We start from the raw sequence: 15,850 nt of genomic DNA on the forward strand, positions 1-15,850 counted from the left end.
TAATCCTTAAAATCTTTAAATTTTTTAGGCAAAGAAATGGAAGAAAGAGGAGAAGAATGGATTTGTCCTCCTTGCAAAAAAGAAGCTAAGAAACGTCAAAGAGAAGAATTAGAATCATCTTCTAAAAAACAGGAAGAGGAAAATCTGAAAAGACAAAAACAAAATGCAGGCACATTATCAAATGAACGCCCTACGAAACAGTCGAAGCCCCAAGATCCGTCCAGAAACGCAGACATCAGAAACTATATGGTAGTTGAGAGTAAGGATACAACCCCTTCACACCAGGTAATTGTCTTTTTTCGAAAAGACTTCATTTTATTTAATAAAATACGAAATGACAAAAAGATATCGTTGGAATGAAGAGTTCAGAGTCAATTTATTCAACAGCAATAACAACAAATTTGAATGAAGAAAATTCCCAATCATATTTCTCCATAAGGCTTTATGACCTTGTTCGTGGAAGAGAGAGGACCTTGAATGTCGTGGAAGATAGGGAAAAAAGACAATAGAGTGAAAAACAAAAAAGAATGGCGAACAGTTAGCCATCCATTACCAGCCTTAAAGTGAGCCAGAGGGAAGTGCTATGCACAACAAACATTACTAACAGCCGTCTCCAACATGAACCAGTGACATTCACCTCATGAGGACAAAAAAAAAGAAAAAGAAGAAAAGAGTTTTTCCGAAGTATGGTCGTATCCAGGATTTTTTTTTTTTTGGGGGGGGGGCTACAAAAATAAGACTTTAAAACCGTATCAAAATTGTGTTTAGATGTATCTTTTTTACAATTCGGACAAACATTTTTTTTTGGGGGGGGTAGGCAAATGTCCTAACCCCCTCCCCCTGGATGTGGCCTTGCTCAGAAGTAAAATAAATACAAAAAAGGAGGGTATTAAACAAATGACACTCTTTAGCTGACTGAGACAGAGTATTCCTGGCAGCAATTTGAAACTTCACTTTAAAAAAGTCGAACTTTAATGGAATTGAAGTTCCATTTTCAAAAGTCGATTTTAAACGAATCTTTGAAACCATTTTTTTCACTCCATTTTCTTTTACCAAAATCCTACATGATGGCCAAAATGAAAATGTGTATATTTGCTGCAAATTAATCTTTGATTAGGACATAGCTTTTACATAGTTTAAGTTATGCTCTTATGCTTGTGATTTGAGCGAGCTAAAACTATAAAACACTATTTATGTAACCTTTTTTACCTTTCTTACCTTTTGGTAAGTTACCAGTTACCTTTTGCATGTAACTGGCTCATTTTCTAATATTGTAGGAATTAATTTCAGAATAACAAGTAGGTTAAAGAAAAAACTGTTTAATAGGACAAAAAAATGTTTGCAACTGTCCTTGACCACTGAATAATGAGGCACCATTTTTGTACAGAACATAAAAACCACAAAACGAAGTATTATGTTTTGTAGTCAATTCGCTTATAGTGCGGAAACTTTTTGTTTCAGTTTTGGCCAGTGTCTCTTGCTTTCTATCAAACAAATATACCTCTTCAAATACCACCGTGTATACACATCTTACAGAGGAATCTTTTTATTTTGTTCAATTAATTTTTAGGAAAGGTTGTGAGATACGCTCTCATAGATTTGTTAATTTCTTTCTTTTTTTCTATTTTCCTCTCTCTTTCCTTTTTATTTTATGTCGTTCCTTCTCCCTCCCTTTTCTTTCTATTTCACTCTCTTTTGAACCAAAATATTTTGAAAATTTCGTTTAAAAGTAATTTGAAAAAGGAAGTTAAGAGTTTGAAAGAAAAATTTGACGAATGCTTTTCAAATGGAGAGCAGATGGTTGACTCCCTGTTGTTGTTGTTGTTGTTGTTCAGGTACAATGTATTCAAAGTTTGGACCTTCTAAGCTTCAGGGAGCTGAAGATAGATTCTAAATTTTTGAATTTTAATTGTGGAGCTGAAGCTAATCAAGGAGCTGAAGAAATTTCAGTGGTGACTAGAAAAACTATACAAACTGTATGCAGAAAAAGAATATTGGGGGGGGGGTATGGGAGTCAAAATTTATCTTTCAGCGATATGGTAATACCCCGTTCCCTTGTTTACATTATTCCAAAAGCCAGCTGATTGCCTCTTCAGTTTAAGACGAATTGCTGAAAAATCAAACCAAAATAATGTTATATGGTTAATAACACTTAGCAGAATTCGCATATTCTTACATCTTGTCGAACTATACTTTCATTTTGGAACGGCAAAAATTGGTAACTAATTAGTGACTGAACAATTAATTACTGGAATGTAACAAAACCAGAGACTCAAGTTGCTTCTCGGGAAAGAAAGAAAAGGGTCAACGTTATTCCCATTAAAGTTAATTATAAAATTTATAAAAACATTTGCTGTATTTAGTTATTTACTCTTTTTTACTTTTCTTGTTATTGAACTGAAAAATAAGTTTGAACTCTATGAACTCCCCTTTCTTTTTCCAAACCATCCCTGAAGTCCCTGAAACCCCTCCCTGAACTCTTTTTTTCCAAAAAGGTATAATAGATATTCTTGTACACATTGTTTTAACTAGCCTGAGTTTTGCCCACTAATCTAATTTTCTATTAATTATTTCTATATTGAATAAAAATTTTGCTGATAAATGAGTCTACCTATTTAAAAAAATATGATATTTTCAAAAAAATTTACAATTCTTCTAGTTGGATCCAATAAAGTTTAGATTTATTTATTGAAATACATATATGAATTGAAATTAAATTTGCCTTGAAATGATCAAGTTACTTTGTGTTCAAGTTGTTACGGTATTTAATTTATGTTTAATTGAATTATGTTAGTTTAATTTAATTAATCCAGATTAAAGCACCGAAGAATTAAAGAATTTCACATATTCTTTGTTCACGTCAGAGTTAGCTCAATCAGTCCTAACTTTTGTCCCGATGATATGCAGTCTTTAGCGTTGACAAAAAAGAAGCCAGTTAAGTAAAACTGCAGAAAAAATAATCAAGTAGAACGTTATATAATAGTACATCGTGATAAAAAGAATAAAGAAGATTGAATTTTTATGACTGAGAGACTACACCCTAAGCCTAACTTGCGGCAGAATAAGGGTTGCCAATAAATCCGGTAAAACTAACATTTGTGTGTTAAATCCACGGCGTTAGTATTGGCAGAACCGAAATTGCCTTCCCATAATATAGAGCAGAAAATATGATTTTGTTAAATTAGTGTTTTTATTTTTATTTTAGCTTCTGTTGATTGTGACTGTTGGATATTAAATTGCTAATATATTGGATACGCTGGTATAGAAAATGTTCTTAATTTAAGCAAGTCAGTTCGTTTGGGCTACCCAGTGCGTTTCTATGTGTCCTTACAGCTTGATGAAATTAGTGTTTTATTGTTACGGTTTCTACAAAAAGTTCCACTTTCTAACCCATCAAGTAAAGATGGGTTAGAGGCTTTACAACTTTCCATGTAAAAATAAGTTTTTCTTAATAACAATAAAAAAAGGGGAAAATAAATAATCAAATAAATGAAGATCCACTGACTTCTTCCCTAATAATTTGTTTCCAACTATGCAATCCTTTTCCCTTAACGTTTTGTCTTTTCTCCCATTGGTGTTTTCAGACTTGAAAATCTTACTTCAATGAAGTTAGATATGAGGGAAAATTCAAAATCGTATCTAATCTTACGCAAAAACCAAAAGCACATGATTGAGTTTCATATACGTTCAAGACAGCAAAAAATTTAATTTCTGGTTTTTTACTAGAAATCTTTTGATTAGAATCTTAGAAAGAAACAGTCGAATTTGATGGTTTCGTTTTAAAGCCACGGTGCACCTAATTTCTTCTATAAATACTTCGAATAGTTCCATAAGATCTCATCTTGCAAGATAGAACAATTCTGGCCCGGGAGTCTCCTTACTGTCTACCAATAAAATTGTATTATCAATGAAAACTGGCATGACGTGAGAAAGCCAAGTTGAGTGTGAAAATTAATTACTGCCATATGTATAATGTATTCGATTATGAATCTGATCTGCAAATATATTTAATTATGAATATATTTATGTGGATGGCTGGTATTTTGAGATCTATAGTTAGGTATGATGGTATCTACAGTGATCTGGCTGTGACAGGAAAAAGCAACATAAAATTGACATGGAGAATATGAGTTTTGAGTTAGTTCTATGCAGGTCTTTATATATAATTCCTTAAACGGGGGAGAAGCTGCAGCACCAGGTCCCCCCTCCCCTCCTCCTCTCCTAAACTGAACTGCTCAAGATAGTTAGTAATTAAGCACCTTGTAACTCGCATTTAGTTTGTAATTATCCTTTTTTTTAATTAATTAATTAATACCAATTTGGCAATGTTCAATAGCAAATAATTAATTGTGGGATATCAAAATAAATAATCGCAATATATAAAACTATAAATTAAAATGAGTGGTGAAATATTGTCGGAATGTGATCCTTGATCGCTGTGTTGCTCCGGGGTTGTATGGCTGTAGCTTGTTGCGGTGCCGGGTGTCGTGCTTGTTTTGTGTAATATTCGGTGGTAGGATATCGCGATGCTTCTGTGAAGAGAGAAGGCCATGCCCGAAGCCCATTAGAAGTTCGATATTTGAGCATGATGGGCCAATCTGTCGCTTTCTCGACAAATTTGCTTTATTATCTTAAAGAAAATTGTGGACCTTGGCGAGTAAAACTTCTGGAGATTTTTAGGGATTGAAATCCGAGCTAATTCTTTAAGTTTCAATTTTATCGACCCTGCTAGTTTCTTTAAATCAATGAAAGTTTTTCTGTTAACAATTATTTGCCATATTTTGAATCGTTTCTTAAATCGCTCCCAGTTCCTTTCTCGTATTCCTTGGGTTGTACCCACCCACGTTTCAATACCCTGCTTTAGACCTGTTGTTAGGCCAAGATTCGTATGGATTGCATTATTTATACATAACATGTGGTGTTTATGATTTTATTTTGGAGGTTTGAAGAAATTCAATTGTACCCCCCATAAAGTTCTTTACATAACCCATTATCATTTGAGTATCAATGCTCATAGAAACTGTTAATAGGAATAGTTATAAAAGTAATAATTAAGAGTTCGTTAATATAGGAAGATTAGTCTTAGATTTGATTAATACCATTGCATGAACTCTGAGTGAATATTTCGAACTAGCTTACATTTTTTAGAGAGTCAAGTGCGTTATAAAATCATGCAAGAATTCGGCCCGCTCCAGTTCCATCTACTGCAGTGATAAGTGTGTTATTACGCATGCTCAAGAAACCATTTCAGAGTCGCCAAGTCACGGTCTTCTTTCATCCCAAACTAAGGTTTGTTATAAAACGGAACCGAAAAAATGTGTCCCTTATTTCCTCAAATCTTAAAATTATATGGAACCGCATTCTTAATCTTTTTTCAACAAAACATCTGTTTTTTATTTCTTTTTTTTCATTTATTTTATTTTTCTTAGCCATGATTATGTACTCGTTAAAGTGACGAAATAGCTCCTTGCATTACAAATATTACAAGTTCATGTAGTTCTTTCTCTTTTTCTCTGTGTCTCTCTGCACCTTCCTTTCTCTCTTTTCTCCCCCTCTCCATCCATTTCTCTCTTGCTTCTTTTCGGCTTGATAATCATGCTCATAATTCCCATTTCTGCATGTTTATGTCTGCATCAAAAGCAAAACAATTACAATGCAACAGTTCTGCTATTGTTCAATAAGTTGCAAAGGGTTTCCATGCAAAAATGCACCTCTCCATGCACAATTGTGTCCATCCAGTAGTGCAATTCATACCTAATGATAAAGAAAACACAAATACTGGTATATTTGGTAAAGAAAATACTAAATACTGTTACCTACTACTGATACTAAATACTATTACCCACTAATAAAAAAAAAGTATAGAATATAGTATAGTATACTATACTATATTCTAAAAATTCACCTTGTGGAGGGTGGTTGCAGGCCCCTGCCTGCAACCACCAATATGTCCAGATTTATAGCTTGTCGTCACATAGTTTCTAAGAAATATTGTATGATTAACCTATTTTTGTGTTTGGAAAGACTTGTCTCACGAAGAAAAACTCCTGCAGAGTAATTTTGTAATTTTAGTTTGTATAAATCTCTGCTTTTATAAGTCAGTCCAATTGCTCTCTGTTTTGTTTTTTTGGTCTCTACACCAGAACAAATAGTTCAGTTATTTCAGGAAACAAAAGTATATTTCAGAATTTTATTTTAATTCATCTTTTTTTCACAGTTTGTATCACTTTTTTTACCCATTTACCCATTTGAATGTTACCCAGTCTAATCCCCTCCCCCTCCCCTGATAGGTTTTTCAGGATTTCACAGTTCTGTTACATTTTTTATATAATTATCGCATGTTTTTAGTACTTTCACTCTAATGCCCCCCTCTTACCTGAAATAGTTCCACCATACAAGCCTAGGACATGCATTCAGAAATCACTCATCCCACCAAGGGATCTTTACCACACACAAAACTCCTCCAAATCTCAAAATTTTTACGATTATATCTATTTTCTCGGACAACAATAACTGGGGTTTGAAATTTGAGTAGATGAAAAAAAAGGAAGCTTGAACAGGAGGCTGACTTGACAGTTTGTAGAATATATTTCTTTGAAGCAAAAAAGTTGAGGTAACGTATGCCTTAGAAATAGGGAGAATTGTTATTTTCTATCTCCCTTGTTTCTGGATGGCGGTATGTAGGCAAGAATGCATGACTTTTTTGCCAGGACCCTCACGAAATGTCCATACTCTGGTAATTAGTCTGTATTTTATGTTAAAATTTCCTGTATCAGATTTCTGGTGGCTTTGACGACCCTTCCTCCCCACCCCTTTCGAAGCAATTTTTGTGTATGTTATTATCATGTTTATATAAAAATGATCAAGTTTTGAAAGAAGCAGAGAAAGTGGCAAGTTATGTATTAATTTACTTTCATTGGCAGTTTAAAAAGTTAACTTTCCAAACATTATTATAAGTATTACCTTATTTTAAAAATTTTTCATTGGTTCAAATCAAGCAGTCTTACATTCTTACCGAATTAATATATTTGGCTTTGGATTTGAATGACTTGGTCGCGGAATATCTTTTGTTACAAAAGTCTCCATATATTAAAAAAAAAAAAAAAAAAGGTAAAGGATACGGCATTAGACTTTACAGTCCCTACCGGCGGTGCTGATCTCCGTTTCTTGGCCCTTCAGCCAGGAAGTGCAATGGGGGGTTGGGGGCCAACCATCCTGTGCTTTCGCACACCCTTCCTGTTTACCTTCCCCAGATTTCTCCAGGTACCCATTTAAAGCTGGGTCGACTCTGGCTAAGCTTACAGAGTCACGCCACTGACTCCCGTCCCAAACTGAACAATTGGGTACACTGGGATTTGAACCCGTGTCCTCTCAGACAAAGGATCCTGAATCCAGCTCACCAATCCACTCGGCTGGATTGGATCGGCTTTGGATTTGAATGACTTGGTCGCGGAATATCTTTTGTTACAAAAGTCTCCATATATTGAATTAATTGATTATTGATATTGTAAGAAATCCAAATCACTTTAAGTCAGACGCCAATGAGTATATTTTTGTCATAAACAGAAAATTAAAATAGCATTTTATTTTATTACAAAATAGAAAATTGATGGTAATTCCGTTTTGAGAATAAAGTTAAAGATAAGTTTGTCATAAGTTTGAGATAAAGTTTGTCAACTCTGTTTCTATGAAAATCTCCCATTTTTTCGATACTCTGTTCTAATTAACCGTTCATCTTTCAAGAGAGTTTGCTTTCTTGAAAGATGAACGGTGATTTTTTCCGGTTCTAACCGGAAAAATCCGGTTAGATTTTTTCCAGATTCTAATTTACCTGTTCTAATTAACCGTTCATCTTTCAAGAGAGTTTGCTTTCTTGAAAGATGAACGGTGATTTTTTCCGGTTCTAACCGGAAAAAAATCCGGTTAGATTTTTTCCAGATTCTAATTTACCTGTTCTAATTAACCGTTCATCTTTCAAGAGCAATTTTTTGTGGATGCTATTATTGTTTTTTATATAAAAATGATCAAGTTTTGAAAGAAGTAAAGAAAGTAGCTAGTTATTTATTAATTTACTTTTGTTGCCAGTTTTGAACTATCTTGTCTCCCGTTTTTAAATTTTAGATTTGATTATTTTCTTGTTTTTAATGTAGAGTGCAAAGCGAGAAGATAAAAGAGATGAATCCAATCCAGGACCAGAACATGAGAAGAATACACCAATGAAAGCAAAGCATCGTGAAAGGACTTCCCCAACACCAAAAGATAGTGGAAGAAAAACAAAAAGCTTTGGCGAAGAACTCATGTCCAATGAATTATCTGATAGGCATCCTCTCGGAAAACACAAAACTCCTGCAAAAAATATTACTCCGCCCATGTCGAAAACCGAAATGAAGACCAAGACAAAGGAAGATGTTTCTAGTGAAGAGTCTGCATCTGAAAGGGCTACAGGGCAGAAAAAGTATTATGAAAAATCCATGGTATCACCTATCCCAAAAGCTGAGCCGAGGAAGGTTATGATGTTAGCTGAAGCACCACCCCCTCCAAGTCGTCATACTCAGACCAAAGTTGAACGAATACCTGTGTTTGATACATCCACGGGCTCACTTTTGCAAGGTAACTAAGTCAAATTCAAACGATCAGAAAAGAGGAGTAGTGCTGACACCCCCATACCTTCTTAAGACCAGAATTTAGTCTGCACTTTACTAAAAACAATACTTATTTCGAGCTCGGTTTCTATTTCTCATGATATTGAAAAAAAAATAAAAATCACCGAACGAATCTTTCCAAAGTTGTGACCTATCTAGATCTTTTCACACCGGATTTTAGACCAGAATTTAGTCTGCACTTTACTAAAAACAATACTTATTTCGAGCTCGGTTTCTATTTCTCATGATATTGAAAAAAAAAATAAAAATAAAAATCACCGAACGAATCTTTCCAAAGTTATGACCTATCTAGATCTTTTCACACCGGAAAACGAGTAGTTTCATGAAATGAATAATGTTTGTATTCGCGCATATTTGGCACCCTGGTATACAAATCACTTATTAAAAACTTTCTGCCGCGATGTGTGGCATTTAGTGCGAAGGAATTCAGGATCCAAGGCTCATTTCATACCATAGAACGGGAATGTCTTTCTCAAAAAGCTTGGAACGAACTAGTTTATCATCGAATAAAACGCGTTCTGAACACTAACTCGTGCTAAAAACTTTTGACGTTCAGGGGTCTCTAATTTCAGCCAGCAAACGATTTCTGAAAAATATTAAGAAGCTGGGAGGGGAAAAGGATTTTGTAAAATGTTATGACCCATCTAGATCGTTTTTTTTCAGACTGGAAAATGGTAGTGTGCTAATTTAAAAAAAAATACAGTGTTGTTTTCGAGAAAAAAAATTATAGGTAATATAGTATACACATCTTTCTCGCTTAATAACGTATATTTATTGTTTCATTGACATTTACCAGAGTATGCCGCTTCGCTCCTTGAGCATGCTCGTGTGTGTGCTTGCTTGCTTTGTTTTTAATATAAGCCAACAAAGACCATTCTTTCTATCTTCCTTCCTAAGTGTTGTTGGCTTCTTTGCATTTAGATTACATGTTTTGTTGCCATGGTTATACATTTTTTTTTTTTTTGACGTGTTGGTGTTCCCGGTTAGAAGTTTCATTTTTCATTTTCTGCAATTACACTCCTCGTATTGCATTTCCTGAGTATAGAAGGTTTAAATTGCTTACTGTTAGTACAACCCGATTTACTTACTAAATGAAACTTACTTACTAAACTAAAACTAAATCGAAAATTAACTAACATCAAACTAAAACAAAACTAACATCAATGGGAATAAATGTAGGGTTGGTCCTCTACATGAAGAAACATGTCAATATAATAACTATTACTTTATAATATGGAAAATAATCCTAGTTAGTATATTTTGTAGGAGGGAGAACCTTTATCTTCACATCTTTCCTTCTTTTCCCTTTCTTTTTCTATCACGCTTTTAAATATTTGTGTCCATTCAATAAGCCCTGAAAGTTCTTTGTTATAAACAAACGCCTAAGTACCATCTAACTAACTTAACTTTATTTAACCTAAATTACCAGTATTAGTCTATTAATATGTTTTTGGTAGATGACATTGATGGTGTCTAACTACAAATATAGATTATTTTAAAACGGAAAATGGAGTCTAATTCATGTTTATTTTTCAGAATTTTGTTTAAAAAATTGTGCAACAGTGAAAAAAGTGAAGATAAAGGTATATATAAATGACCTATAGCTTGCTTTTGGTCCGACACCCTCTTAAAAAAGGATTGTATCTTGTATGTCTAATTATTATTGTTAACACTTTTACGTCCAGTGTGGAAGTCAGGGTGAGATATTTTTTTTACCAAAATTTATTTCAAAAATAATATTTGGGTTCGAGTTAAATGTAATCTTTCTCAGGATGATCTTGCTACTTTTTCTTACATATATTGGAACCGAGAATGTGTTTCGATATTTAACACTGTTCAGCTGTGGGTTTTGTAAGAACTTTAAGGGTGTGTAAATAATTTAATCTTAATGTATATTGCTGCCCTCCCTCCCGATTCTTTGCATGCCCAGTTTTCATTCAGATTTTTGTTTTAGCAAGAAAAAATTTCTATATTAAAAGACACGGAACGAAAAATATTAAGAAATGAAATTATAATATAAAAAGAAATAGAAAGGAAAACGTAGGGAAAAATGTAGTCGTCTACTACTACTAACTGCTCGCTAGAGTTCCACGCCGTCTGAAACTAAAACAGCTTCGTACGTGGCTTCTCTATATTTCAGTCTGTTCGAAGCTTCACTCCCCACCTCCATCCTTGAAGTGTCAATTTGCATTGAATCCTTTCTTATGATCTCTTCTCACCCAACTCGGAGATGACTTGCTTGTCATTTGGCTCTATATGGATGGTCAAAAAGCACAAACTTTGGCAATATAACATCCGTAAAACGAGGGTCGAACCATATTTTTGTACAGGTTTTTTTTTCTAACCTGGTCAGTCAAATTGGTACCTAAAACTATCCTTAGACAATTCTTCTGGGAAACATTTACCAAAACATCCATTGGCTTTCTTGGAATTTGGTATTAATCACCCCCAAAAGACGACTGCAAGTTAAAATTAAAGATGCTTGACAGTACGGTCAGTCAAACTGGTAACTAAAACCAATGGCTGGTGTCTCCCCCGGTGCTTAACCCTCCCCCCACGAGGAAAATGTACAAATAAGGCTTTCCAAATTTGAGAATTTTATTTGAGTTCTGTTTTTTTTTCTTTTTTTTGTAGGGAGAAGTAATTTTGGTGCTTGTGTATTCTGCGCCACTCACTCAAGTTTGCGTTGTGTAAAATTTGAGAACAGACCGGTTTCTTCGTTATTTTCTTTCAGCATAACGCGAGACCAGACAAAGAAAAGTGACAGAATAGATGCGAAATATACAATTTGGGCTATATTTTTGCACATTAGGGCACATATGATCAGTTTGAAGTCAGAAAACGATTCTTACTTCATAACATGCAGAATAATTGTACGTATAAGAAATGAGATTCCTCTTTTACAAGACCTTGCTCTTTACGCTAAAGTTTTGACTTTTTGTCCTTATTCTTTAAGAGCAACTCCTAAAACACAATGGTCGTTTAATTAGAACAATAAGCTTCTAAAATTCTAAAATTTCTAAAATTCTAAAAAAAAAACTTTAGCGTAAAGAGTCTTGATGAGGAGCCAACCCGTTTCATATACGTAATAATTCCTGTTCGTTTTAAGTTTTGATGTTACTCCTTATTTTTAGTCGAAAAACTTGTTTTTTTTAAAAATTTAATTTCTGACCGATTTTAAATAATACCGGGAAATCAGGCTTTCTCTCCGACTCGAGAATAGGCCGGTCTCTTCGTTAGTTTCTTTGTTACTTTTGAAACAAAATTGCACATTGAGGGGGAGGGGGTAAAGCATAGTGGATCATGCAAAAGGTGTTATTGACAATTATTCTGCATATTATAAAGTAAGAACTGTTTTTTGACTTCAAACTGACCCCCCTTCTCATGTGCAAATATTTCCCATTTATTTTGTCACTTATCTTTGACTTGTTTCGCACCAAGCTGAAAGAAAATAACGAAGAAACCGGTTTGTTCTCGGGTTTTGAACAGCGTATACTTGAGCGAGTGACGTATAATACACAAGTACCAAAATTCCTTCTCCCTTGTGGAAAATAAAAAACAAAACTCAAATAAAATTTTCAAATTTGGAAAGCCTTATTTTCCATGGGTATTTTCCGCGGGGGGTAAACACCTAGAACCCCTGAAACTAACTGGTACCTAAAACTACCCTTAGGCAAGTCTTCTGGAAAGCATTCACCAAAACCCCCTTTGCCTTTCTTGGAATTCGGTATTGATCACCTACGAAAAGACGATTGCGACTAAAAATTAAAGATACATTTTTATCAATGTTCAACTTAAGGTTAATGTCGTGGGGAGGGGGGGGGGGGACGAAGCTCATTTTTTTCTTAGGCTCGTTTTGTAGGGTTAAATGTACAAATGTCGATTTTATTCGAAAACAGCCTAATAATAATAAACATTTTGCGAATCTTGACTTGAATAATTTAAAAACAGAAAAAGATCTTTCTACTTTTCTTCCCTTTTTTACAAATAAATAAAATACGCTTTTTTACAGATAAATAAATAATATTTTACAAATAAAATAAATACGCAGCCACATCACTACATTTTTCTTTGATGTATATGGATAATATATGTTTTTATTAAAATTTTGTCTAATAGGATCAAAGGCACCTCTTGCAACAGAGCTGGAGTTATTCTTAAAGCAGCATCCAAATTACGAAGTATACAAACCTGATGAGACATCCCTGTCGAAGTTTTACGGATCGTAAGTTTTAATATTTCCAAAAAGGATCTCATGAATTTTTATTGCCAAATAAATTATTTTTCTAATTTTTTTTGAATAGGATTGTTTCCGGTCTTTGTAGTTATTTGTTTTCTCATTTTTATATTTATTTTTGAATCTCATTTGAATATTCAGCTTGTATATTTTATATATGTCTGAACCTCAGATGCAATTCTGAGGTTCTCTTTTTCAGAACGCAGAAATAGTATAGTGCATTATTGATTAGGATGAACAAAAATCTGTTTCTCTGCATAAAAAAAATGTTCTAGATGTAGAAACAGAATTGATATTCTTGAAGCAATATTCATCATCAAGGATGCCCACAAGGGAGGGCCGCTCTTGCCCACTCTGAAAGATCCCAAAATACGTAGTAGGTGTAAATTTCCAAATATTACAAAAATATTGTGACAGTTTTTGTGCAAAAAATATTTTCTTAACCATCAAAACATACTGCAGACTTGAGTACCTCCTCCTCCCTTTCATGGAAAATTTGTGTGGACACTCTTGCTCACACGTAGGGGTGTGATATGTATTTGAAAGTTTGTAGGTACCCTTAGATTTTAAATAACTTTTAAATAAATTTTAAATAACAGTGCTGCTTTGTGACATAATTGCTTTAAGACATTACAATTAGATATGACGACAATTTAGATTAATCTGATATCATATTTTATCAGTTCAGTTGCCAGAGTCGTTTTTGGCTCTGCTTTGATATTAAATTTTATTAGTTATAGTAACATATATACATATAGGAACATGTATACATATTTATATTAACCTGATGTCATATTTTATCAATTTGGTTGGCAGATTCGTTTTTGGCTCTGCATATGAATAAAAATAGAAGTGCACTTTATCAGTTTTTTTTTATGTTTTTTTTAGGGTTTTGGTTTAATTCGTACCCATGTTGAAAAGAAGTACCAACTGTAGTAAAATCTTGAACATTAAATCGGAAAGCCAAACATTTTTTTTGTCTTTTTTCTGCATTAATTCAATTTATAGCTTTAATCATTTCGTTATTTAACGTGTATGTTTATGAATGTCAATTTAAAGAGCTTAGTGAGAAGGATACTTGAAATAGTCTGTGGTCATTTTTGCAAAATAGTCTGATGTCGTTTTATTTTTGTTCAAGAAGCTCTTTCCCATAGATAGATGTCCCAGTGTGGTCTCTGATTTTTTTATATATTTTTTTTTATAAATAGCGTCATTATGTAACTCCAGTTTACTATATTCAGGAAATTTTAAGTTTCTAAAATGTAAAGGCTATCCGTTGAGTTACTTTCTGTGGGCGCTTAAACTTGAACTTTTGACGAGCACTTTTAGCTTGAACTTCTTACTCTTAATCTAAATAAATTCATGGAGTGCAGTAAAAGCTGATGACTGGGGTGTTTTTCTACTTCGTGGTCCAGGGGACTTTGAGTTTATGAAGAAAGGTCCAGATAGTGCTTTAGTCAAGAAGAGAAATAAAAAGCTGATCACTGGGGTGTTTTTCTACTTCGTTGTCCAGGAGACTTTATTTAAGAAGAAAGGTCTAGATAGTGCTTTAGTCCAAAAGAGAACTAAAAAGCTGATCACTGGGGTGTTTTTCTACTTCGTTGTCCAGGAGACTTTAGGTTTAAGAAGAAAGAGTCCAAAGATTGCTAAAACGTTTCTCATGCCAAATACTAAAACACTTGTCCACTGGAACACTGGACTAAAACACTAGTTCAAAGAGTGCTAAAAAGTTTTCTCGTACAACCTAAGGTCTTGGCCTCTAATAAGTAAGTTTGACCCAAATGCCCAAACTACGGGGAAAAAGTGCTTTGATTAACACAAGGGGATTTAGATTTCCAATGAGCAATATTTGCACGATGGCGCTGTCGCTTTTCTCTCTTCTATGGCACTCTCACAACGAATGGAGTTTAGAGATCACGTAAAATAGTGTTATTATGCGTCTTCCTGAAAAAAATAAATATTCGATATTTATAAATCCATGCTTATCTGAAAGAGTTTTCAAGCTTATTCGGAAATCAGAAAGGCCCTCACGTTGAGTAAATGGGTGTCAAAAAGAGCGTTGAAGACTATGTGGTAACCAAAGTGGTTGCAATGATCCAGGAAGGAACTTCTTTATAATTCCGTTTACTGGTTGCCAGACTTCCATATACAAACATAATATTGTTATCAGCAATTATTGGCAGCAGGAACATGCGTATATTAAACGAATTTAACATTTTATTAAAAACACTTTGGCTGAATTGCATACGTCTAAGCTTTCGCGGAACTGCACAGTCGCCGAATTTTTTTCTCATCTTTCGTCAAATCAACTTGTAAAACCGTTTTTAAAACGATTTTGCAGAAACGGCGAAAATTGTTGATATCGTTGTGCCACAAATCTCCTATGGTTTCTAAAATTGAATCAGGTTTAAGGGGGATGGGGGTTGGAACCTCGTCATTTCCTTCAAAAATATATTTTGGACTCTTGAGTTTGTCATAAAAGACTATTTCTCCTAAGAAACTAAAAAAATACCTCCTGCTCGGAAATAGGTTCCAAAATTTAGGTTAAAAACCCAAAACTTTTCTCTTCTGAAAAAAAATGTTGTTTTTATTTTTCAAAGGACCTTTTGCTTTTCAAAAACGGAATGAATTTTTTAAGACGAACTGCGCTAATAATAAGATTCCTTTGAAAGGTAAGTAAGTAAATAAACGCTTAAAAGTAACTTTCTTCCTTTTTTAGTGGGAAATGGTAGAGTTCAGTTTCGCCTTAAGAATTTTCTGAATTTTTTTTATTTCATTCTTGCTTGAAAATCTTCTATTTCAAATCGTGATTTAGACTTTTCGAATTTGTTAGTATGTGAAACCTTAAAATTTCTTATATCAATTAACATTTTTGATTGAATATAAGCAATCTTTTAAATTTTAAGCATATAAAAGAACTGTGTGGTATCTAATGGGGACATACTATGTT

General features: G+C 33.8%; 1 protein-coding gene across 1 annotated transcript in view; it reads left to right on the forward strand.

Annotated features, from left to right (window-relative positions):
• LOC136031542 (PHD finger protein 3-like) overlaps window positions 1–15,850 on the forward strand; it is a 151,024-nt gene that overhangs the window by 78,425 nt on the left and 56,749 nt on the right. The window contains exons 11-14 of the mRNA XM_065711212.1: window positions 29–285; window positions 5,149–5,289; window positions 8,151–8,610; window positions 12,783–12,888. Coding sequence (XP_065567284.1) covers window positions 29–285; window positions 5,149–5,289; window positions 8,151–8,610; window positions 12,783–12,888 — 964 coding nt within the window. The remainder of the gene's footprint in view (window positions 1–28; window positions 286–5,148; window positions 5,290–8,150; window positions 8,611–12,782; window positions 12,889–15,850) is intronic.

The sequence above is a fragment of the Artemia franciscana genome, chromosome 9 (assembly GCF_032884065.1).
Source record: "Artemia franciscana chromosome 9, ASM3288406v1, whole genome shotgun sequence".
Taxonomy (NCBI): Eukaryota; Metazoa; Arthropoda; class Branchiopoda; order Anostraca; family Artemiidae; genus Artemia; species Artemia franciscana.